Source organism: Podarcis muralis, chromosome 4, assembly GCF_964188315.1.
Source record: "Podarcis muralis chromosome 4, rPodMur119.hap1.1, whole genome shotgun sequence".
Lineage (NCBI taxonomy): Eukaryota > Metazoa > Chordata > Lepidosauria > Squamata > Lacertidae > Podarcis > Podarcis muralis.
The window spans coordinates 53,484,900-53,510,161 of NC_135658.1; the positions used below are offsets into that span (position 1 = coordinate 53,484,900).

The following is a 25,262-nucleotide window of genomic DNA, read 5'->3' on the forward strand; positions in this document are numbered from 1 at the left end:
CAAATTAAATACAGTGGTACCTCTAGTTATGAACTTAATTCGTTCTGGAGGTTCGTTCTTAACCTGAAACTGTTCTTAACTAGAGGCGTGGGGCTTCTTGCTTCTGCTGTGCCGTCAGCACATGATTTCTGTTCTCATCCTGGGGCAGAGTTCTCAACTCGAGGTAACTTCCAGGTTAGCGGAGTTTGTAACCCGAGGTGTTTGTAACTTGAGGTACCACTGTACTTATAAACAATAGTGTGTTGCAAAATGTTAAAAGCTATATCAGAGTGAATAGCAGAATCACAGTATGCTCTAGTCTAGAGGCTGGCTGTTGAGAGGTACTACCTAGCTTCCCAATTGACACATCCCAGCTATGATAAAAGAGAAATATGTACAGAACTTGCTGGGAGTTTGCTTAATGTGATAGTAAATTAACATCCCTCCCACACATCTCAACGTAGCCCTCCAGGAAAACAATTTTCGATAAGGGCTCTTAATAGTTGGTTTGACCCTTATATTCTTAGTATATACTTTGTAGAAAATATTGAGGGGAAAATAGATATTGGAAAGTTAAATATAATAGCAATGGATTCTGAAAAACAAGGCAAACAAGAAGGCATGTTCATTGGTTAAGAAATGACTGTGGTAGCTTAGTGATGGGGAAAATGAGAGAAAATGACAGAAAAATTAAATTCTCCATTTTCTATCTTTGATACTGATGGCATGAAAAATATTTTTGAACTAAATAGGTGGAAATAGTAAAACATAGACCAAGCATTAGGAAAGGCTATTTGCAAGAGTGGTACAGGATACTTGGCAAGATTTCAGAATTTATATAGCTGCTGTACTGCTAAAGCTTGGGTGGCTTACAGGAAGTTAAAGCAAATATAAAATTATATTAAAATAGCTGTAACATACAGTAGAGTAAGATTCATTCATACCATAAAATACATTTAAAAGATCTAAAAGCCCCAAACAGATTATATAGCATCAAAAAGAATGCAGGAATAGTGACTGGCCAAGTTCTCCAGAGAGGGAATTAAGAGGCAGAGTGCCTTGATTGAGGGGACACTAAATTTGGTCACCACCTACCTTCTAATGACTAGGACCAGTAACCTAATGCCAAGCCAGATCAATTGGAGGAGGAGGAGATTCTTTAGATTCTCTGTTCCCAAGTTGTTTAGTACTTCAAAGGTTAAAACCAACACTTGACATTGTCCCATGAAAAGACTGAGAGCTGGTGTCTGGCTGTCTGAGAATTGGAAGTTCCATGCACCTAATTCAGTTAGGAAACCTGTTCCTGTATTTTGCATATAGTTCCAAAGTGGTTCTCAAAAGCAGCTCCTTGAACAATACATTGAAGTACTTTAAATAAGCTGTCAACAGAGCATGGATAACAGCATTTTTTCATTGAACATTTTTCATAAAACAAGTTAATATACAGTATTGGTATAGAAAGGAGTACAGTGGTACCTCTGGTTACAGACGCTTCAGGTTACAGACTCCGCTAACCCAGAAAAAGTACCTCAGGTTAAGAACTTTGCCGGTGGCAGCACAGCGGCAGCGGGAGGCCCCATTAGCTAAAGTGGTACCTCAGGTTAAGAACAGTTTCAGGTTAAGAACGGGCCTCCAGAAAGAATTAAGTTCTTAACCCGAGGTACCACTGTAACTGAGATTCATACATGATTATTCTAAAGTAATGTATTGGAACTTGCAACACAATCCACACAGCCTTTTCTGTGGCTACCTTGCCCCTTCTTTGATGGCCTCCTCTTACATTATGTGAATACTTAACTTCTTAGGAAGTTATTTGAACTCCGGTTTTTTCCTATTTGACTCTTCGGAGTGTATTTAGTCTTTTTGAGAGTTTTTATTAAAAATGTATCAAATGAGGAAATTGAATTACATTCAAAAAATATATTTGTAGCTGCTAGTTTAGATCTAGATGAGGTCAGTTGCCGTTAGAGCTCACTGAAATGGTGAGAAAAGTTAGTCGTGACTAACAGGGCATGAGTTAAATGACAGTCTGGATTCAACTGTCTGCTTTTAATTGAGATGTGTATTTGTGTGCAGCTTCTTTGACTTGTTTTTGACTGCTTATATCTTTTTACTGTTTTTTATTTGCTTTGAACTTTTTGGAAAATGGGATAGAACTTATTTTAACTTACTTACATTTCTATGCATGTTTATTTGAAACTAAGTATTCAGTAAAGACAAGGATTGTGATCCTAGTCTCTAGGATTTATGTTTAGATTTATAGACTGGATTACTGCTGGAGGTGTCTAAATCTTGTGAGTTTGCATGTATAATGTATGTGCATAGTAGCATACACTGACATACACGTTACTGAAAGCCTATTTTTCCTCAGTTCCTGAAACTTAAGGAATAATAAAGGAGAATGCATGCTTGTTGTTTCTGTGGTTTATAGCTAAGTATTACTTTTTAAATAATTCCAACTTCCAGATCTGGTAGTTCAAAAATGTTGTGATTAAAATACTGGAAGAAACATTACAGTACAGTCATACTTCGGGTTGAAGTAGCTTCGGGTTGAGCATTTTTGGGTTGCGCTCTGCGGCGACCCGGAAGTAACGGAACGTGTTACTTCTGGGTTTTGTCGCATGCGCAGACGCTCAAAATGACGTCACGCACATGCACGGAAGCAGCGAATCACGACCTGCTCCAGAACGGATCCCGTTCACATCCAGAGGTACCACTCTATCTCAACACTTCTGTGTAACTAAAAGTGGGACTGTAGTTTTGTCTAGATATAAGGGAAAGCTGCCAGTGGCATGTGGAGGAAATACTTATTTCTAGTGAGGCAGGCAAAAAGATGGAAATGGTCTAACTTAAAGGCCTCTTTAATTCAAACCATAGAACCATTGGCATTTAGGCTCAAGCAGCTCACAAACCGTTCGAGCTTGTATGATTAGTACTTGTATGCTCTCACTTTGGCAGTTTTACAGCAGTCATGTTTTCACACAGATGAGCTGTTTGAGAACAATTTCACCAGTGTATTAAGCCCAGAATCTTTGCTTCAGAGTTAACAGACAAAGTGTTGCTTAAAACTGCAGTAAAAGGAATTGATTGTTTTAGAATCTCTCTTTAGTTGTACTCTAGTTGGACATTAGCTTTTTCCAGGTTTACTTGATAAATCTTCAAATGTCTGTTTTTTGCAAGCTTTTAAAGAAGTAATACTTTACTCAGAGTTATGTTTCATAGGAATCAATAGGGGATACCTGTAAGTAAATAAATGAAGCTCAGGGTTGGGATGCCAGTAAATAGATCTAGAAAACAGCTAATAATTGAGACTGTGGTCCAGGCCAGATGTGATAAAACAAGCTACATCGAATGATCCACAATGTTAAGCCAAGGTTTGTTCTTGGTTTTCCAATCATAGCTTGTTTGAACAGAATATACTCTGATCCCTGGTTTTGATATATTGCTAAGCCAGATATATATTGCTTAGCTAGAAGGGAGTGGGCACAATCTTCATTTGTGGTGGACCATTAACTATGGTTTAGCATAATGTATAAACTTTGACATTGTGTTTTAAGTGTTATATTTCAATACTTTCTATAGCAACATGATCTATAACATAACATCATAATCTATAACATAATTTTATTGGTATAGTGCACAAAATTCACAATATGATGGTACTTTAAACCAAATAGTGCTTATATGATGTCCTAAACTCAATATTGGTAGACATGCAACATACCAAACATTTCTAACTATGTTTATTAGCATTTAGCTACACATTTCTGTTTTTCCAGTAAAATTCTCTAAGCATACCTTGATTGTCTGCATATATATGAAGCTAATTATGAAATATTTATTCGATGTATTTCTAAGATCACTTCTATATTATAGTACAAATATCTGTCTGACCTTTATCTGAGGATAAGTTCTTAAGACCTTGTTCTTAAGACAGCTTTCTAAAGGTGAATTGTGAGTCTGAGATGAATCTGGCAAGGTTCCTAAGACGTCATTAGACTTGTAACTGACCATTCCCATATACAAATTTTATGTCTGCAGCAGCTTCTGGTTAAGAATGTTAACCTTTTGCAATGCAACTGAATGGCAAAGGCTAATTATGAAAAGCTTAAAATAACTTAAAGCCTTCATGCTCAATTAGAAGTAGTAGTGACTACTGCTTGAATAGTAAAGTACCTTGGTATGTAGCTTTTGATCCTTGTTCTTTCTTTGACTTTGATAAAGTGAAAATAAATGAAGATTCTAGTTTCAAAATGGGAATGACAGCTATTATATTAGACTATCATAATTGCTATTATGCTGTTGATTCGCTCCTGTGAGTGGGAGCATCCCTGAGCATAGCATAACATTTTTTAATTTCAGATTTCTTTTAGACTTGGGTTGGATTCTAATTTCATTTTCCATGGATGAAAAGATTCCTTCGTCTATGTATGGCTTTTGAATCCAGTGAAGGGAACCTGCTGATGGAAGTGGAGACTATTTTTGCTAATCCCTGTTTCCCCTTCACAGACCCCCTTCCACACACTTCATGTGGGTGGCCAGAGTATACTGGCTTTCAGCTCTGCAGTCCGTGAGCAACCTTTATTTATCCTTCTCCGCTAAATGCTTGTCTTGACATAAAAGCCAGCATCCTTGCACACCTTTTTGAATGTTTCATTAGTGTAAAAAATACGAAGAGCACATGTAAAATGTTTCAACATAAAAAATTCATAGTGCCCTATAAAGGCATCCATTTTGAGCAGATGCAAGTGTTATGTGAATATTGTATTTGATCTGGAAAAGACATTTAATGACCATTATGCACGGGGGTTCCATTCCCGGCCACTACGTCCATCAGCGGAGTGCATATAAGTGTGCCCTGTTCTGCCCCCATTCCACCCATTTAGTGACATTTTTGGGTTACTTCCAGGTTTGACTGTGAGTCATTCAGACACACATTAATCTGTTGTTGACTATATGGCATATGTTGGCAGAAGGAAAAGCCTTGCATTGGGCAGACATAAATAAAAAGAAAATTCTCAAGAAAATTCCACTTACCATTCATCCTATATCTGAGGATAAGTTCTGCACTGTGGATTAGTGGCTTCCATGTCTAGGAATTGGATAGGAGAGTTGTTCTTGGCAGGATTATGCTCCCTCTGAAAGATCAGGTATTTAGTTTGAGGGGAGTACTCTTGGATTCCACCTATTGCTGGAAGCACAAGTTTCCAAATCCAGCTGGTTCTCCAACTAAGGCTCTTCCTAGAAAGGGGTAGCTTGGCCACTTTGCTTCATGCTATAGTAATTTTCTATATGGACTACTGCAGTTCGTTCTACATGAGGCTGCCCTTGAAGATTGTTCAGAAGCTGCAGCTAGTACAGTATGCAGCTGTGGGGATCTTATTGGGTCTCTTACCTAGAGACCATATTGCATCAGGCTAGAAGCATTTGCAGTGGCTGCCAATTAGCTGTCAAGTCCAATCCTAGGTTTTAGTTTTGACATATAGAACCCTATATGGCTTTATCTGAGAGACTGTCACCCAATATTAACTGACCCAGGACTTGAGATCTGCTCTTTCGGCTTGTCAGTAGTGCCACCAGCAAGGGCTCTTAAGGAAGCAAGCCACCTCATCTGTAGCATTCCCCTCAGAAATTTGGCTGGCACCAACTTCGTTTGGTTTTAGGTACTAATTGAAAATGTGTTTTTGTGGGGGGGTTTTTTGGTTAGGCTCCTGATGGATAAATACTTGATCCACAGAATATAGTGACTATATGGTTTTAATGGGTTTTAAGAGCAGAATATAAATTATAAACATTCAATTTGAAGAGATTGCAAGGAGTATTGCATCTTATTTAAGGCTGAATTGCAGTTGCTTTTTAAAAAGTATTTTGTTACATATGTAAAGGAGAACTGGTAATCATAGTGAATATTTAAACTACTGTGATACTGTTGTTTGAAAATCTGTAGCTGTGTAATCAGATCAGTAGCTGTATAATAAATCAAACCAATGTAGTGGTAGTGCTGAATATTTAAACTATACATTGTTATATTGGGTAGTTTGTGTTAGCAACCTTGCGTTTAGATTTGTTTTATTTAAAATTGTACCCCGCTTTTTAAGGAACATCCTCCACAGAGCAGTTATAATCTCATATATATATAATTCTATTTATTCTGACAATAAAACATTCAAAATTCAGTACAACTAATCAATATATCAGCAGAAAAGTAGAGTGCAAAAATAGAATAGAAAACAATGCAAATAATAAAAAACAGCATTAAGACTAGCAAGAATTAAAAACTGCAGACATCAACATATTTTCTGAGTGTATGGTTCAAGAGCTGAAGGTCATACGAGGAAGAATTCAGCTGTCTGCTTTCTAAATGCTTTTTATATGCGTAAGGCTGAATAGATGCTGTGTAATCTGACTTTCAGCCTAGCATGTCAACAATCTTTAAAATGTAAAGCTTCTTTTAATTGTATTCAGTTTCATGTTTCCTAAAATATAACTTATATGGGCAAACTAAAGAAGTGAATTCTTGATGGTAAATGTTCTTTATTTTGTTGTAGTTAAATAAAAGCACTTCCCAACCCTGCAAAATGCATGTAATCTTAGTTGGGTTGTCTGAAGTTTAAAGGAGATCAGGTGACCATTCCTACACATCTATAATATCTGATATCTCTAATTAAAATATCCACAAAGAGGAGGCAAACAGCTTATGTCTCATTTACAAGATAAATCAGTTTAAGAAGGCAAGCATAATAGCTCGGCCAAGTCCATATTGTTGAAAATAGCACAACTAATTGCCTTAAGATAGATACTCCTAAGTGTACAGTATGGAAGAATTAGCAAGACACTTGCTCGGAATGAACTACAGTTTAATTGTAGTGTTCAGCTCCCTTTATTTCAGCAGACATGGGCTTTCTTGGTAGTAAATACCCCATATAGACCATGTAATTCATACCCTATGTAGATAGCTAATGCATTTTTTCACATTTATGTTTTAAAAATGCAGTGTCTGTATACATAGGATATAAAATACGTAGTCTATATAGAATATATATTATGAAGAAAGCTAGTAATATTAATTACGTTTGAATGATATTTCACAAATTACTAAAGATCACCACAGAATTTGATTATAAACTGGTTATAAAAGAACTATATTCTGCCTGCTTTAATTTTTTTGGTGTCTGAATTTATTTCACATGTAAAGCATAGAATTTGGGTTAATAATATTTGAAAGTAAAGTTGTGCTGGAAACCAATTTGGACCAGATGAAGTATATCTCTAGATAATGGTTTTCAGTAATTGAATTAAAGCTTCATTTATATGGCACTTTTGGGGCTTCTCAAGGTAGAATTAGACCTTATGAATGATGCAAAAACTTTAGCCCTGTTCTACATTTGCTCCTATAGTGTCTAGCTGTAAAGAGTGATAGTGTGTGTGGTTTCCCTGCTCTGTTTTATTGATTGGAAGGATGGGGAATGTTGAAAGATTCAACATAGATAAAAGAAAATACTTCTTCTTTCAGCATACAGTTAACTTCGGAACTTGCTCCCACATGAGGCCACAAACCTAGATGGCTTTAAAAGATTAGTCAAATTCATGGAGGAGAGGGCTGTTGCTGGATACTAGCCATGATGGCTATTCTCTGCCTCCACAGTTGGAGTCCATAATGCTTCTGTGTATCAGTTACCAGAAACCACAGGAGGGCAGGGTGCTCTTGTGCTCGAATCCTGCTTAGTAGTTGTCTACTAAGAGAACAGGATGGTGGACTAGGTAGGCCTTTGACCTGATCCAGTAGGCTGTTCTTATATTTTGCCTTAACCACAATGTGTAGCTAATGTTTGCTCCTGGCTCCTTAAAGCTTGGTTCTGTTCCCCATATTCTGCGCGTTTAGATTTGATGAGCTTTGCTTTGCATGCACATGTAGTGTTTCACCTCTGGGCAGGAGCTACTTTTGCTGGAAGGCTTGTACAGCGGTACCTCGGGTTACATACGCCTCAGGTTACATACGCTTCAGGTTACAGACTCCGCTAACCCAGAAATATTACCTCAGGTTAAGAACTTTGCTTCAGGATGAGAACAGAAATCATGTTCCAGCGGTGCGGCGGCAGCAGGAGGCCCCATTAGCTAAAGTTGTTCTTCAGGTTAAGGAGAGTTTCAGGTTAAGCACGGACCTCCAGAATGAATTAATAATTTAACACGAGGTACCACTGTACACCTCTCTTCTGACATGGCCAGGAGAGAAAGGGTGTATTACTTTTGAGGTGTGTTTGGTTTGAGGTATAAATAAGGGCTCATTTGCATGTTCCATTGTATTGGAGTTTCTGAACCGTCTTCAGAGGCAGCCCCACAGGGTTGCAGTAATCTGACCTAGAGATTACCAAAGCATATACAACAGGAGTTAGGCTGTCCCTGTCTTCCAGATAGGGGCACAGCAATACTTTGTATTGCTTACCGTAGGAATGGCAGACCTAGTGCTTTCCCTGCTCTGTTCTGCCATCTGGATCTTGTGTGTTGGTTTATAATTGATCCACAGTTCAGCTGACCCATCGTTTTAAGCTGCTGAAGACTCATGCTTAGTTGTTAGAAGCACATGTGATGGCTCTGTGCCTGAAACAGCTTAGAAGCTATTGGTTTGCTGAAGAATTGTGTTTCATTAAGCAGACTTCCCTTTGGATTTATGCAAGGGTAATTAAACTAATGAACTACTTGATTATGCTGTTAATTTGCAAATCAAGGCTTTGCTTGAAAAATTGCTATAGAATCTAAAAACAAATTATTGTTCTAAAATTAAATGTTGCTAAATGTTTCATTCTCAAGTTAAATGCTAGAAGTGCACAGTTGCATGCACATACAACTTTCTGAAAAGTAAACATTTTGGCTTCTTGAATTAGAGTCTTGCCATACGTATGAGACCTGTGCAGTTGTACTGTAAAGGTAAAGGGACCCCTGACCGTTAAGTCCAGTCGCGGACAACTCGGGGGTTGCGGCGCTCATCTTGCTTCACTGGCCAAGAGAGCCGGCGTTTGTCCGCAGACAGCTTCCAGGTCATGTGGCCAGCATGACCAAGCCACTTCTGGCGAACTACTGCAGCGCACGGAAACGCCGTTTACCTTCCCGCCACAGTGGAACCTATTTATCTACTTGCACTTTGACGTGCTTTCGAACTGTTAGGTTGGCAGGAGCAGGGACTGAGCAACGGGAGCTCACCCCATCGCGGGGATTCGAACCGCCGACCTTCTCATCGGCAAGCCCTAGGCTCTGTGGTTTAGACCGCAATGCCACCTGTGTCCCATTATCAAGTGAATTTGCTTCTAATATTCCTAATAAAATGCAGAAAGTTCATCTTCAGCACCAAGATGGTATCTTATGTGGATAAAAGTATTTATTTAACATTTTATATATTTAAGTTGCTTATATATCACTTAATAATTAACATTTCTAAGCAATGTACATAAAATTATATCCCAATTCCTTACAAAGAATAAGAACAGTGAAAATTCATCTCAGTCTTGAGCACTTCCTTTAAACATCTAGTGAAATAACAAAGTCTTTGCATGTGCCAGCAGTTCAGCAAAGAGGATGTCTGGCTAATCTCAGACTGGTTAGAGTTCCACAATAATGAATGCATTTTATTTTTTTTAACTGAATGCATAGATTCTAGTAGTTACAAGCTGTGCATTTGAGCCATGGAGGACCACCAACAAAGACTCCCCCAAGAATCATGAACTTGGCCTGGTAACTTTAGGCAGCCAGTTCAAGCTTTTAAGCACCAGTGTTACGTGCTGTCGGGAGCCTGTTCCCATGATCCTCAGGGTCCCTTCCAACTCCACAATTTTATGATTCTGTGATCAGCAGTTTAGCCACAATATTCTGCACTAGCTGGAACTTCCAGATCAGGCGTGCTGGTAGTCCCACATAAAGTGCATTGCAGTAATCAAGCCTTGAGGTTACCAATGTAAGAATTGCTTTGGCCAAAAGTGGTTGGAGCAGTAGCCATACCTGCTAAAATGCGCTCTTAAACACTAAGGCTGCTAGTGTTACTTGTCAACAAATTTAATTTCTATTTACGCCTTGATTCTTGTACTGTGTCTAATCCAGGAAGTCTGGATTACAGCTAGTTGTGCAGTGAACATGGTATACAATCTTTCATAACGTATTACTCACCCTTCTGCTAATATTTACTCATGCCTCAACCTTGAATGATCTGCAGAAGTGAGATAATCTTTTTGGTCCCACAAGTGTGTTCACTATTTAAAAGTGCATTGCTTTTTAAAAATCTCAGTTTTGACTGTGGTAAAACTGCCAAATTTTCTTAATATAGTGTAGCAATTGAGAATTCCTCTTTTATCTGCTGTCGTTACTCAATATGGTGCCAGAGTTAGGTTTCAGAGTTGCAAAAAAAAAGTATCACTGATTTTTACACAGCTTGGAATGTCAGTATGGATTTCCTAGTGCTTCTTTTCTAGAGGGAAAAAGTGCTGGTACTCACATTAAAAGATGGAAGTGGGGGCACAGGCAAGGGGAGGGGGCAGTGTATGAGGGAGGGACATAGCCTGATGCAAAGTTTGGGTGGTGGAGGCGAGTTACCTGCTTGATGCTTCCTTGCCCGCCCACCTACCAGGGTGCCTGTCACCCAGATGAAGAGGTCTCCCCTGCAGGAGCACCATCACCAGCAATGCTTACCTTCTGGTAGCTGCTTTGGTGAGGAAAGCGTCTTTCCTGCTAGTGGGGCTCCTCCCCTGTTCTGCGCTCTTGCTTTCTCTCTTTCCTGCGTCTGTCCCCAAGCTGCCATGCAAGGAAAAAGAGGGAGGGCGCAGGATGAGCAGCTTTGTCAGTGTGTGGTGTGTGTGTGTGTGCATTGCCTGCAGGCTATGGGAGGAGGAGGAGGACACTTTCCTGAGTCCTTCCTGTGTTCTTCTCTGGGGCGGCGGCAGCACGGAAGCCTCTGACTTGCCCAGGCTGCATCTGAGCCTTCATTTTATTGTAGCTGCAAGGAGAAGCCCCAAGTTCACTCACTGCCACCACTTTGTGTGGTGCCTGGGAGAGTGAGTCTGATGTGGCCATCTTGTATATGAGTGCCATTCTAAGGTGGGAGCTGATCTATTTGGTGGAGCATTGAACTGCCATTGTATAGCTCCTTTTTGGTCTGACCAGAAGAAGATTCACGAAACGGATTGAAATCCATGTGTCTCGGAGTTCAGTTGGGATCACACCAGCACACATATACACAAAGAGTGTTGCTCTCATGGACTTATTTCAGAACTGTTTGGCTTTGAGATACTGAGTTGTGCATGTTGTTATTTTGGCACTGTATGTATTATTTAAGATTTCATGTAATAGACAGTATGGAAATGCTCTACGTTATTGTTAACTGTTTTTGTGAACTACATACAGAGTTGTCTAGTTTGTGATTTATGTCTCTGTGTTCCTTGGGTGTGACATTTATGCACAACTCTCTGAAGGTCCTGTCACAGCATTTCGATTAGGTTGATGTCTGGACTTTGACTGGGCCATTGCAATACCTTGATTCTCCCCCCACCCCCAGCCATTCTGTTGTAGATTTGTTGGTGTACTTGGGATTGTTGTCCTGTTGCACAACCCAATTTCAATCAAGCTTCAGCTGTCAGGCAGATGGCCTCACATTTGACTGTAGTATACTTTGATATACACAAGAATTCATGGTCAACTCAATGACTGCAAGGTTCCCAGGTCCTGTGGCTGCAAAACAAGCCCAAATTATCACCCCTCCACCACCATGCTTGGTAGTTGGTATGAGGTGTTTGTGCTGATATGCTATGTTTGGCTTTTGCCAAATGTAGTGCTGTGCATTATGTCCAAACATCTCCACTTTGGTCTTGTCTGTCCAAAGGACATTGTTCTAGAAGTCTTATGGTTGTTAAGATGCAACTTTGCAAACCTAAACCATGCTGCCATGTTCTTTTTAGAGAGAAGAGGGTTTCTTTGACCGTTGCAGAGCTTGACCTTGGGGTGAATTTGCTGGGACGTCCACTCCTGGGAAAATTGACAACTGTCTTGAATCTTTTTCACTTTTGAATAATCTTTCTCACTCTAAAATGATTGACTTAAAATTGGTGGTGATGGCCTTATAAACCTTCCCAGTTGTATGGGCAGCATTGCTGATGTCTTTCGTCCTTAGTGTTGTGTTAAAACACACCTGAATGCTCCAGACCAGCAAACTGCTAAAACTTTGGATTTTATAGAGGTGGGCACACTTGCTGATGATCAATTAAGCAAGGGCATTTGATTACCATCACCAGTCTACTACTTATCCTCTTAATTTCTATGGAAACAGTAACCGTATACTTAGTTTTTCACACATGGCTTCTTCATTTTGTTTTTGTTAAATAAATCATGACACAGTGTAACAAGTCATCTTGCTAAGGAACAGATGATTGTTATTACTGTATTTTTCTGTGTATAAAACATGTATAAGATGACCCCTAATTTTTTGAACCCAAAATTAAGAAATAAGTATTTTTTTGTGGAGGTCACCCAAAGAGTGAAGTTAGCCAAAGTTGTTGACATTTGGGGGCAAGATCACCCTTGAGTTGTTTACCTTTTTTAAAACTTTAGAAAGGGAGGGGGATAGATAAGAACACCCCAGTTCTAGAGGTGAAAACAAATCCCTACGCAGACTATCTTGCCTATAATCTCCCCACACCAATAAACCTATTCCATTTTCAGCACTTGGACCAATATGGTCATCATTGAAGGATCCAAGGGAGTTTATACCAGTCAAATCTACATCTGAAGGCAAGATTAAGGTTTATCATGCTGTTATCTCTGTGTTTCATTGCCCTCTTGATGAGCATACTAGTTTTATGCACCCAGAAGTTCATGAATGGTTTATATACCACCCTGTACCCAGAGGTCTCATTACAATTGTCACAACATTGTCCATACAATTAACATTCAGTCTTGCAGTTGGATGAAAGCCCCATAGAAACGTCCTGCTGTAGGTCAGTCCAGGCCTGGACATCTTGCCAAGTACTGGTTGTCATTATGTACTTTCTTGCTCGCTCTTGCTAGGCTGATTTATTCTTGCTGTTGAGCTCTGTCTTGTTTGCTCATTTGAGTAAACTTCATGCAGACTCCCAAATAAAACTCACTGACCCAGCTACCAGCCTTGGGATCTCACCCAGGTGGACAGCTGACCAGAACTCACGATGACTGTGTTCTTTTGTACCGGTTCTTTTGTGATTTGTAAAGCACCATGCACACTGATGCTGTATAAAATAAGAATATTAGCATTCCAAATAAGTAGCCCCTCATAGGATGATGCTTGGTTTTTTCCCCTCTTTGATGTATTTCTAACACCCTCATTTTTGCTTAAGATTCTTCTAAGCTACACAGCAAAGTTAGCACTGTGACAATGTTAGTAACAACCCTAATTGAAAAAAATCTGTCCCTTTGCCAGACCTTATGAGAACTCCATGGCGTGTGGCTTTTATTTCTCAATTACCGGTATATTGCATGAAACTTCCTTAATCAACTGAATCAAAATGATTTATACGGATGTAAGACTGGAAATTACACTCAGACTGTAATTTCTTCAAATCTTTAATCTTTTCACTTTAACTACTTAAAGTGAAAGAAAAACATACCGTATTTTTTGCTCTATAAGACTCACTTTTTCCCTCCTAAAAAGTAAGGGGAAATGTGTGTGTGTCTTATGGAGCGAATGCAGGCTGCGCAGCTATCCCAGAAGCCAGAACAGCAAGAGGGATTGCTGCTTTCACTGCGCAGCGATCCCTCTTGCTGTTCTTGCTTCTGAGATTCAGAATATATTTTTTCTTGTTTTCCTCCTCCAAAAACTAGGTGCGTCTTGTGGTCTGGTGCATCTTATAGAGCGAAAAATACGGTACTTTTCTTTTAAGCAAATGGGTGTGGTTCTAAGTTTCTGTTGTACGTACTTCTATGGTAGTGATTTGGTAATCTCTGTAATTTACTATGCATTCTAATTTATTGTTGGAATGAGGTCTATCTTGTTCAATCTTTTTCCTTAGGGATACAATGATCAACAATCATGGGGGCATCTAATGTGGCTAGCATATTTTAACATATTGAGCTATGCAGAGTCTATAAAAGATTAGGAGAAGATTTTGCTTTACTTCAAAGAGCATTTGGGAGAGAGAGTGAGTGCCATTCATTTCTTGGAGTATGGTACTTAATCATTTTATGTTGGTGAGAGTTTGAAGGGCTTCCTTACCTGGAGTCAACAGACTCTGTTGACAATGAAACCTGGGCAGCTCCTTTCCCATGTTCTGCTGTTGTGCAAGGTAAGGAGCAGAGGCAGGAGTGGAAACTGTCCAGAGTGGTTGGGACAAGGAATCAAATGGGTGGAGTACAAGAAATAAATTATTAGTAGTAGTAGTAGCAGCAGCAGCAGCAGCAGCAGTAGTAGTAGTAGTATTACTCCTCCTCCTCCTCTTCATATTCCGTTTAGTCTGAAAGTTTAAGAAAGGTTTTATGCTTTCAAACCATAGGTGACAACTTTTATGAGCAGGGCTACGGAATCTGGTCCTCCAGATGTTGTTGGGCTGTTGTACCCATCATCTGTGCCCATTAGTTACTCTTACTTAGCTTATGGTAGTTGAAGTCTGAATATTAGGAGGGCAGTGGGTTCCCTATCCTTGTTTTACAACAGATTTTGGCTGTAGAACAGTGAATCTTGAGTGTTAACATAATAAATGGCTATTAGGTCTACATTTTTGAGTCATGTGTTTTCCAAAGCTTGCTATTGTGTGTGTTAGGAGGTTACCTGGCCTTTTGTCCTAAGTGATTCACCAATTTCCTCAAACCTCTTGAGACTTGGTTGAATACAACCCTATGTATTTCATTAAAGTTATTCTCAGAGTAGCTGCATTAAAATTAATGGACCTCAGTTAGTCGTGTCCATTACTTTCAACGAGCCTGTTCCCAGTAGAACTAACATTGAATGCAACCCACATACTTTATTTTACTGAAGGGTGATGTCTTTCTCAAATGGGTTGCCTCTGGATAGATATGGGATGTACATATTCTTAGTGTTATTTGGGTGGATATAAGATTTTAGGGAAAACAAAGAGCTATTAGCATTCTTCATGTTGTAATTGCTAAACATCACATATAATTCCACTGGAGTTTTTTGGGAAACGGTGAAATATGGCTAAAAGATATTTAGTATTTTAGAAAGTGACTGCAAAATGCACATATTGTAGAGCATAATTGCTGATTATCATAGTAAGAAAAACTTGTATCTCATTTTTCCCCAGGCTATGGATAAAATAGCTTTCACTATATTTGCTGTTTCTTTGTCTTAATAATGTGATACTCTAGAACTTGGTGATCCAAATTCAATCTTTAGTATACGGACAGGGGTCTATATTGATTATAATACACACAGAAAGGGAAATTCTCCAGAGCTGTAGGCAGAGGTAATGAGTGAGGTTTCTGAACTGGTAACTGGCAGAGGGGCCAGTGGAGGACAGAGGCAGGGTAACAATAGGGTAAAAATAAAAGGCCATTCTAAGGATGCAGCTAAGTGCAGATGGCTGAGTATTTGATGGCCAGGAACAACTAGGTTCTGAAATAAGGAGCAATGTTGTAACTGGGAGCAGGAAGAAAGCTGAATATTGTATTTCTTTAATATTTTATGCTTGCTGCCCTGGGCATATTTCATAGCATTTGGAAACCGTTTTTGTCTTGATTATATTTACATGACTACTGCATTTATAAAGAAGTTCTCTTTTTCTGTATATCAGTAAATTATATGATAGTAAGCAAATACCTCTGAAGTAATACCTGTATACCTGCTTGTCTTAATGTGCCACTCTTTACTCCCCAGGCATCTATTAGCAAGTTAAAGGTGATTGAACCATGGCTCAGTTTCCAACACCTTTTGCTGGTAAGTACCCCCCCCCCAATGCTTCTTGTTCATGCTTGCTTTCCAGCTTCATGAGGAAAATATAGTTGGGCTTGAACACACTAATAAGCTTAGTGTGTAGTTGCAGTTGTTGAAAAAAAGCACCCTACTGCTTATATGTGTTGAGTGTTCTTGGGTGGCTGTTGAAAGTGGGGGAGGCTGATGCAGGGCATGGCTGAAGGTAAAGGCAGCAAGAGGTTGTTGCTCAAATATAACCTGTGCCCAGGGGTCTGATAAGATTGTGTCATACAATTTAGGTGGGGATTTATGCCTAAAATTAGTTGGGGGCCCATCTGCTGATCCTAATCTTCCACCTTTGCTGGAGATTCACACATTTTGACTGGCCTTGGTAGCCAGTTACTTTTTCCAATAGTTAGATGGAGAGCAAGCTTTTTGCTTCTGGTTCAACAGAGGCTACAGTGAGTGTCTATTTGTTTTGTACCTGCTGCTGACTAGAGGGATGTTACAGGGTAGAGGATGTGTGCATTGTAACAACTTCTTCCCACCAACCCATACAGTGATGCTACATCTTAGCATAAGATACATCCTGAGGCCATTTTAAAAGACTAAACCACTATCTTCTTGTAATACAAGAATCTTTTTACTGTTTTGATCACCAGAATGATATTTATGGTTGCCAATGGGTTCTGGCAACTGTATTCATAGATTCTAGATCTTCAGCAGCAAGCTGTAGCTGTGTTGCTGGCAGCCTGTGTTACCAGCTTGCTGTATGCACAGCAAGGATATATGCTTATTGGTCTCCTCTGTAACAGTTGCTGAGCTTTCCTTCCTTCAGCATCCCATGAGGCAATGGGAGTTGTTTCAGCCACTGTGGTGGAGGGCTTTTTTTTGGCAAGTCTAGCAGTGTTTAGATTCTTCAAAGCACATTGAGAAAATAGCTGATGCTGTCATTATTTGTAAAGCCTATTTTTCTTGACAATATCTCAATCTCTTGCTTGTGAATTAGGCAACCTGGACATCTGGGCCGTAACTGTGGAAGAGAGAGCTAAACATGATCAACAGTTCCACAGTTTGAAACCAATATCTGGATTTATCACTGGTAATGCCATAGCTGTCATGTGTAATTTCCATTGTGATAATATGCACCATCATGCAATTTAAGGTTTTCCTTGGGCTGCCCCAGATCAAGCATCCAAGAGGCAACTTAGCAATCCTACTTGTTCTCTAAGACTGCAAGGAGAAGCAAAGGAAGTACCAGTACTTTAAAAATATATGTTTGTAAGTGTATTGCCAAATTGAAGTTAGGAAAAATACAAAACTCATTGCTGTGCTATTTCTGTGATTCTGATCATATGTATAGTTAGCTCATAGATTGTCTCCTATTTTTCATACTGGAATCTAAGTTCTAGAATAATGATAATATTATTAAATAAAAAAGAAGCAGACTCTCTTGTGCAAGGGGGGAAATGTGTTTGATTCTTGTCTGTCAAATTTGCCTCTTGCATGGTTCTCCATAAGCGGCAGAAAGGAGGAGCAGATGTAGTATGAAAGTGAGGCAGTTTGCTAATATAAAAAATGATGGTTGGTGCCTCCAAATATTTGGTTCCTCAAGATCCACCACATCTTCCCTTGGCCCTATCAGACAATATTTCTTCTATTTGCTGCACCCCAGCTTCTTCAATACAAGTGCCGCTTACTAGTCACAGTAGTAAAATGTTCAGAGGTAGTGTACCTCTTAATTCTATATATAGGGATAAACCAAAGAGGAATATTGTTGTCTTCATGTTGTGCTTGAGAGTCAACTAGTCCAACCCTCTGCAATTCAGGAATCTCAACTAAAGCATCCATGACAAATGGCCATCCAATCTCTGCTTAAAAACTCATAGTGAAGGAGAGTCTACCACTATCCAAGGAAGTCTGTGTCATTGTTGAACAGTTCTTAACCATCAGGGAGTTTTTCTTTATGTTTAGTCTGAATCTCCTTTGTTGTATGCATTCATAATTTTATACACCTTTACTATATTTCCTCTTTACTCACATCCCCCTCCCAAGCTAAATAACCCCAAATGGTTTAATCTTTCCTTATAGGGAAGTCGCTCAAGCCTCCTTGATCATTTTAATTGCCTTTTACTAGAAGGAATGGAGGTTTGGATCAGACTTACAGAGTGACATAGCTGGTTAAATCTTATCCCCCAAAATGTAACAAGTTGGCAGTTTTGCCTCATTTCTGTGTTGCTGTGTCTTCTAGCCACACATTTTTGAATGAAAAGAACATTTCATCCAAGTTTTATGAGAAATCATCATTCATATGTTTTAAGAACAGTTTCTGTGGAGAAAGTGTTTGCTTTCTCACTTTCACAAGGCACATAATTCTAATAAAGGAAGAGTTGCTGCAGTGGAGAGACAGCAGGAACCATATGTTTCCCTTTTATCTAAGCTGATGTTAATGCAATGTGAATTTCCCAGTAACTAAAGTGAGGATGTTTCAGTTTGTAGTAATGTGCAGTTCAGAATTTGTTCACGTCCCCTTTAACACATTTCAATATAGTATCTCAGTATTCGTCTAATAAAATGTAGTCTTTGGTGGCTGTAATGCGGATTTTTTAAAACTAGTGTGGCATTGTAGCTAAGGGGCTTACTTGTGGACTTGGAAGTGCCCAGTTCAAATCACACCCTCTTTATTTGTTTATAATTTTTGTATCCCAGAGGAGTTCACATAAATAAAGATGAGATATAGGCCTGTCCTTCAACCTTACAAACTAAAAACACAAAGCATGCAAGGGAAGGGAAGTAGAGATAAAAGAATATTGGTTTGACATTGCCAGGAATAAAGAGCTATAATCAGACAACTACATCCAGTTGAGCCACAGTGTTCTTCCCTTGCTGTTGGCTTTGCTTGGACAACAGAGGTGCTGCTGATAATCCAGCCATTGTTCCTCTTGTTAAGGCTGAGGCCAAAGAGTTCTTCCCTTCAGCCCTACAATCCCAGGGCAATTGGTAGTTGGAACCAAGTTTTCTTTCTGGCACGGAGGAGGTAAGCAGGCACCATACAGCTGCTCTTTATCTGACTGATGGATGTGGCCAGACTGAACTTGACATAGGGTTCTTTCTGAAGGTAGAGGCTCCTTCAAGGCAAAAGGGAGCAGATTGCTCAATGGCGTAATCTCCCCTGTCTCCAGTTTATATAATACTGATCTACCATACATACTTGGTAAAAGGCAGGGGCTTCTATTAGCCCCAGCCAGGATAACCCTGGGTCAAGGATGATTGGAGTTAATCAAGCGACAAACAGAGGGCTACAAGTTCCCCATCCCTGGTGTAAGGATAACTGGCAATATACTGAACACCCTAAAAGTGCAACTTAGAAATTTTATTTATTGTACATTGGTTCTCTTATCATTCTTAAGACATTCCATTTGAAATACTTCCTCCTTTCTGACAGGTGATCAAGCCAGAAACTTTTTTTTCCAGTCTGGGTTACCTCAACCAGTTTTAGCACAGATATGGTAAGTGTAAATTTCAGGAGTTCATTTCAGACAAAAATTACACAAGCAATATATTAACGTTCTACAGTTACATTTCATCTATTTTATTCAAAGTGCACTTTTCAAGACAAGGACTTGTCAAAATGGCTCTCATTGAGGCCTTTGTGAAACCATTTTTTTAACACTCCAAAGAACTAATAGAAATGAAGAAATGAAATAAGTGGTAAACATGAATACAGCAGTTGAGAAACTGCATTCTGATATCTTTGTGTAGGCAACCTTAAATTAACCACCTGAAATACTTGCTGAATAAGTAGAAGCATGATTCTAAAATTAGAAGCTGAAAGAAATTCTATATATGGGAGTTTTTTATTGTCTAGAGAAGAGCAACAAGTCACCTAAAGCATAAGCTCTGACCTGCAAGCTGCCTTTATTTACTGAATTTTAGGATTTCTGTGTAATTGCCTTTTAAATATGCATATCTGTTGAAGCCTTAATAAATTTCTGTCTTGACACATAACTTATTTGCTAAGGAGTGCTATGTCACAAAAGTCTCCTTGTTTTAAATCAAAGATACTGCAAACAAATTTGACAGCCATGGTGATGTGAAAGGTGGTTGTGCTTTAAGATGGAATAAAAATATATATATTTACATTTGTACAGACTTGTATGTATGTATGTATGTATGTTGATATTCTTAAATTATTGTAAAATGTGTAGAACTAACAAACAGTATAGCATCTATTGCTTGAATACTTCTTTTACTGGCCTCTTACAGTATTTGTCGTTGGCAAGCCAATAATCCATTAAGAAGTGTCTTATGTAGGCTTTCAAATCAAACTGTAATGGTTCTGAAGACAGTAACTGCATTTAAGTAGGTATAATCTGGATTACTGGATTTTTGCTTTACTAGGATAATTGTACTCCCTGAAAACCACTTGTTGGGTGTATCCTTCCCTCTGGTGAGCATTCATAATTCACAAAAGTTCCACGTACTTTCAGTAGTGCTGTTTGAGACCAAGCAGGTTATATTTTCCTGAGTAGCTAATGAATTGATAACATAAACTTCAAATAAAGGAAAGGTTTTATTTAATCATAGTAAACAAGGTGGTAATTTATGGCACTTGCAGTTTGAAATGAGACACGTCTCTCAATGTGCTACGTTTCAAACAGTGAAAATGGTAGATACAAGACATCACTAGAGCAGAGTTCATAAAGTAATAAATATGTTACTGGATTTATTGCCATAGATTGCTGAGGTTTTCCATGACCATTTCTCTAGACTGTGGCTATGATCTGTCTTTGTGAAAATGTTACCTGGGAAGGAGCAAAAAAAGCTGATGGTAGCATGAAGCAGCATAGCCAGAAATTAAGCCATTTGCTCTGAGCCCATTCACTCACTCATTACATTCCAGAGACACAGCTCAACCCAGTATGTGTATTGGCCTTTTCTACGCTCATCCTCTTCACCATCAGGAAAGTAGTGGGTATCACTTGGTCTGAACCGTATCTTGTTTTAACTTGGCATCTCTTTGACATCCCTGTCTGTCCTTGGAGACAAGGGGGGCCTCAATTAGGGGTTTCCAAGTAGTTTTCTGAGCACTCTTTGCATTGATGGAAGACCATTTACATTATAACTCAATTACACACAGGTCTTACTATCCAAACATAACATGTCCCCAGGAAATTGATTGTTAGATGAGTGTTCACATAATGAGTGGATGATTTCAATTATTTCCTATGGAAACATTTCTTTTTTCTTTTCTTTTTGCCAAATAAATTTTTATTAGTTTTCTAATATTACCCCAATATTACCCCAGTTGTACAATTTATACAAATACAAATAAATTCCAAATACATTCCAATTATCCTATGGAAATATTTCTTATCTATGATTTGTCCAATCTCCCTCCCTCCCTGGTTTCCACCCCAAACTGCTGCAGCCAACTAGCAGAATACAAAGGAAAAGCAGTTCCCACTCCAATCTTTCCTGCTCTGATTTCTCACATCTCCCCCTTCCCTTTCTCCATGGTTTCTGCCCAAAATGGCTGCCACCAACCTGCAAACAGAAAGAAGTAAGGAAATGGGCATTTTGGATAACAAGTGCTCCAATAGCAGGACCTGTATGTAGTTGTAAAATGGTGATAGAAGTACATCTTAAATATTAAGTAGAGAACTAGAAAATTAGGGTAGATAGTGAAACCAAGGAAAGGAAAGCGTTTTGAGACACAACAATGGAAAATACAACACTCCAGTAAAACTGATTAAACTCAGCGGAACTTACTTCTAAGTAAATCTGCACATGAAGCTGAGTCAAAGCATTGGTCCATTTTGTTCAGTATTATTCTCGAGTGGACACTAGGACACCACAAAGTGGTTTGTAATCCTTCAGTCACTTAAGCGGGAAATAATGTAATCACTTCAAGGGAATCTCTGAGTCATCCCCTCCCTTGGCTGACAGTTCGTTTTTCCTGCCTCACTTGAAGCAGACCTGTTTTTGCTGATGCTCTTCTGGTCTTTTGTTCTGGTTCATTGTGCGATCTTTGTTCTGGTTTAGGGTTGTGAGCTTTGTCACTGGGTGTGCAAGTGATTCTGTGTTGAGGATTTTGGTTACATTTTCCTCTCCGTGTCCCCACCTTCAAGGTTTTTTCTTTCTTCAAGGTTCTGTTTTTCTGTTTAAGGTATTTTCCCTGAAACTCTGTGTCTTGCTGCATTTTGTGGTCTCTGTGTGAGATTCACCTACAACTATGTAACTGATTTGTTTCCTTGCTGATTATACAGTTGCTTTTAACACTTTATTGCACTGTTTTTAGCTGAGGGCAGGGCTTTTGAAACTGGGAACTTTTGCATTCAAAGCATTATGCTTTGGCTCCTCCCCTAGAGTACGCATGTTGTTTTTGAAAAGGAAAAAGGTTGAGTAGCATTATATTAAATACAAACATGATGTGTATCATAATAGCACTCTAGGTTTAGGGCGGGCTTCCTCAACTTTGGCCCTCCATATGTTTTTGGCCTACAACCCCCAAGATCCCTAGCTAGCTGGACCCAGTGGTCAGGGATGATGGGAATTGTAGTCTCAAAACATCTGGAGGGCAGAGGTTGAGGAAGCCTGGTTTAGGGTCAGACTTTGAAGTGTCCTTATACTCAAGTCAAAATGATGTCAGTCTTTCATCTTGAAACATATGAAAACTGGAGTGAGGGAAGACAAACAAATCACTAAATGGCAGTATTACACTATTCCTGTTGTAACCATGATCTTACAATTTCTGTGAAATCTAATACCACCTTCATTTGTGGAAAAACTAAATATTTTTAACATCAGATCATTTCCTGGACTTTGTATTTCCCTCTCTCCTTTTGCAACCACAATACTCTAGAGTCACTGACATCTAGTTCACCTTTGACTGAGGAAGTTCTCAGTCTAGAAGGTGATAAAACAGGCTTCCTTGAGGTTGTTTACTATGTTAAACATTCAAGCTGGATTTGATTAGTTGGGCTGATTATTTTATACTTGTGTTTTCTGTTAGGCAATAGTACTGTTTGCATAGTCTTAAATAGTTGTTTTCTCTGCAAGGCATTAATTTATGGAATTGGTAGGAAATACAGATGAAGTAAAAACATTACACCTAAATAATATGAGGAATAATAACTTTATGGACAACTTGAGACTAACATCAAAAGAAAATAATCTGATACTGAATTTTCCCTCCCTCCTTCCTCTTTGATGTTTGGGCATGTATACCTGCGTCACAACATAATGTTTTTGTCCACCACTGCTCAGTGTTACTGACTGCTGATGGTGGACATAAGGAAACATATAAAAAGGCAATAATGTCATCATAAGGGTAAATGTACAGGAGAGAAATCTACATACGGATGCTGCCTTTGATGTTAGTGCCAGGTCACAGAACATGTATGTTTCATCCTGAACTTCAGTTCAGCACTTTTTTTTTTGTAGTAATATGATCTATACAATATAGAAGAATTGCATCATTTTGTGCAGGTAGCATATAACAATATTATTATTTAATGTATTGATTTGCAAAATTGTTTTTTTTTATATAACATAAATGTAGTATAGATTCAAATTCAAATTTATTTATTTTATATCTTTTGGAAGGGTGTGCAAGTAATGAATTACCTTTATTTGTATGTAGGGCTCTGGCAGATATGAACAATGATGGGAGAATGGACCAGCTGGAGTTTTCTATCGCTATGAAACTTATCAAACTAAAACTTCAAGGTTATCAGCTTCCTTCTGTATTGCCTCCTATTATGATACAGCCTCCCATTGCCATTTCTACTGCACCAGGATTTGGTAAGGGCAGACTTCATTTATGTTTATGTGGTATCTTACTTGCCTTTCTCTCCCCCTCCCCCCCCCCATTTCTTGATGCTCTAGTCAACTCTCAAAAGTCATTGCAAAAGTCAAAGTAATATCAAGTGCAACATTGATCAGAAATACTAGAAGAGGAAACACTACTAATTTAGCTATTTGATTGCATTCAGCAGTCCAAGGAATTGGGTTTTGTTTTGTTTTGTTTTTTTAGTTTCCTGCCTTTTTTCCTTATAGTGTACAATATTTACACCAATAAACTAGTTTTTTGGCTTAATTCAGTTTACTTCATACACTCTGCAAGCAGTTCTTCCAGCATATTAGTTTATTCTCACTGTTAAGATCTTCACATTTTAATCTTTTAAGAGTATTTATTTTCAGTCTAATACAGAGTAAACCCAATTTCTATAGGAGATTCTGAGGTGGTTTTGATTTGATAGAACTGAGTGCCCTCATGGAGTCCACTTAGCTCCCTGCTGTACTGCAGGGCTTAGGACAAGGTAATAAGCTGGGTATTGCATGCATGAATCTTGAGTCCTGCACTCCACTCTGCTCCCCTGGTGCAACAACAAGAAAGAGACTGGCAGACCTTGCTTTGTTTTCAATGAAAAGCAGTTACATTCTTGCATACAAACCCAAACAATGGTTTAGACCTAACTTCGAATGATTATGAAGTTGTCTTGTTTCAATATCTCCAAATTAAGTTATTGTTACTGTCAAACATACTAATAAGCAGAAGCTAGTTGAAAATGGAAGTGAAAGTTTCCAACCTCTTCCTAGTAGCCATGTTGGTAGAAGACACAAAAGAGGTAGTTGGCAAACCCAAGGCCATTCAACTTGTAAATGATGGTAACTATGAAAATCTCTCTCTTCTAGGTATTGGGGGCCTACCCAGTATGCCTCCTCTTACGGCTGTTGCTCCAGTGCCAATGGCGTCTATTCCAGTAGTGGGAATGTCTCCACCTTTAGTATCTTCTGTTCCTACAGCAGCTGTGCCCCCCCTTGCTAATGGAGCACCAGCTGTTATACAACCTCTACCTGCTTTTGGTCATCCTGGTAAGCTGTGTTACTTGCAGTATCATTCTAGTGTTCTTTCTCTCTCCTTTAGTATTATTTTATCTTTTGACTCTCTTTTTTTATTTTTGCCTTTTCTTGCTTATAATTTTTATTGTTTTTAAAAAGTGCTTTTGTTGTAAGCTGTCTTAGTGCCTATTTTAAAACAAAAGGCAGCATGCTAACCTAAAAATCAATTCCTGAAGTTGACAGCTTGTCCTTTACTTATCAAAATATATTATGTATCAATAACTGGTTGTCTGTACTTTAATTGCCCTGACCTGAAAACATAATTGTTCTATTTCAGCCACATTGCCAAAGAGTTCTTCCTTCAGTAGATCTGGTGCAGGGTCTCAGTTAAATGCAAAACTGCAAAAGGCACAATCATTTGATGTACCTGGGTAAGTATGACTGTTTTCTTTTTCTTTTTAATGCACTTTGGCAGCATTGTTACAGGTGACATTCCTGCAGCTACTCAGACACAATGTTCCCATTCAGTTTAAGGGGGTTGGTTGTAAATGAATGGTTTCAG

General features: G+C 38.8%; 1 protein-coding gene across 5 annotated transcripts in view; it reads left to right on the plus strand.

Annotated features, from left to right (window-relative positions):
• ITSN1 (intersectin 1) overlaps positions 1–25,262 on the plus strand; it is an 85,778-nt gene that overhangs the window by 1,765 nt on the left and 58,751 nt on the right. For 4 of the 5 annotated variants that reach the window (XM_028727084.2, XM_028727087.2, XM_028727089.2 and 1 more), the window contains exons 2-7: positions 15,818–15,877; positions 16,863–16,955; positions 19,299–19,362; positions 23,499–23,659; positions 24,554–24,733; positions 25,038–25,131. In XM_028727084.2, the coding sequence (XP_028582917.2) occupies positions 15,850–15,877; positions 16,863–16,955; positions 19,299–19,362; positions 23,499–23,659; positions 24,554–24,733; positions 25,038–25,131 (620 nt within the window). In that variant the 5' untranslated portion in view covers positions 15,818–15,849. Of the gene's footprint in view, positions 1–13,996; positions 14,127–15,817; positions 15,878–16,862; positions 16,956–19,298; positions 19,363–23,498; positions 23,660–24,553; positions 24,734–25,037; positions 25,132–25,262 lie in introns of those variants that run through there. The other variant, XM_028727085.2, reaches the window with a different exon arrangement.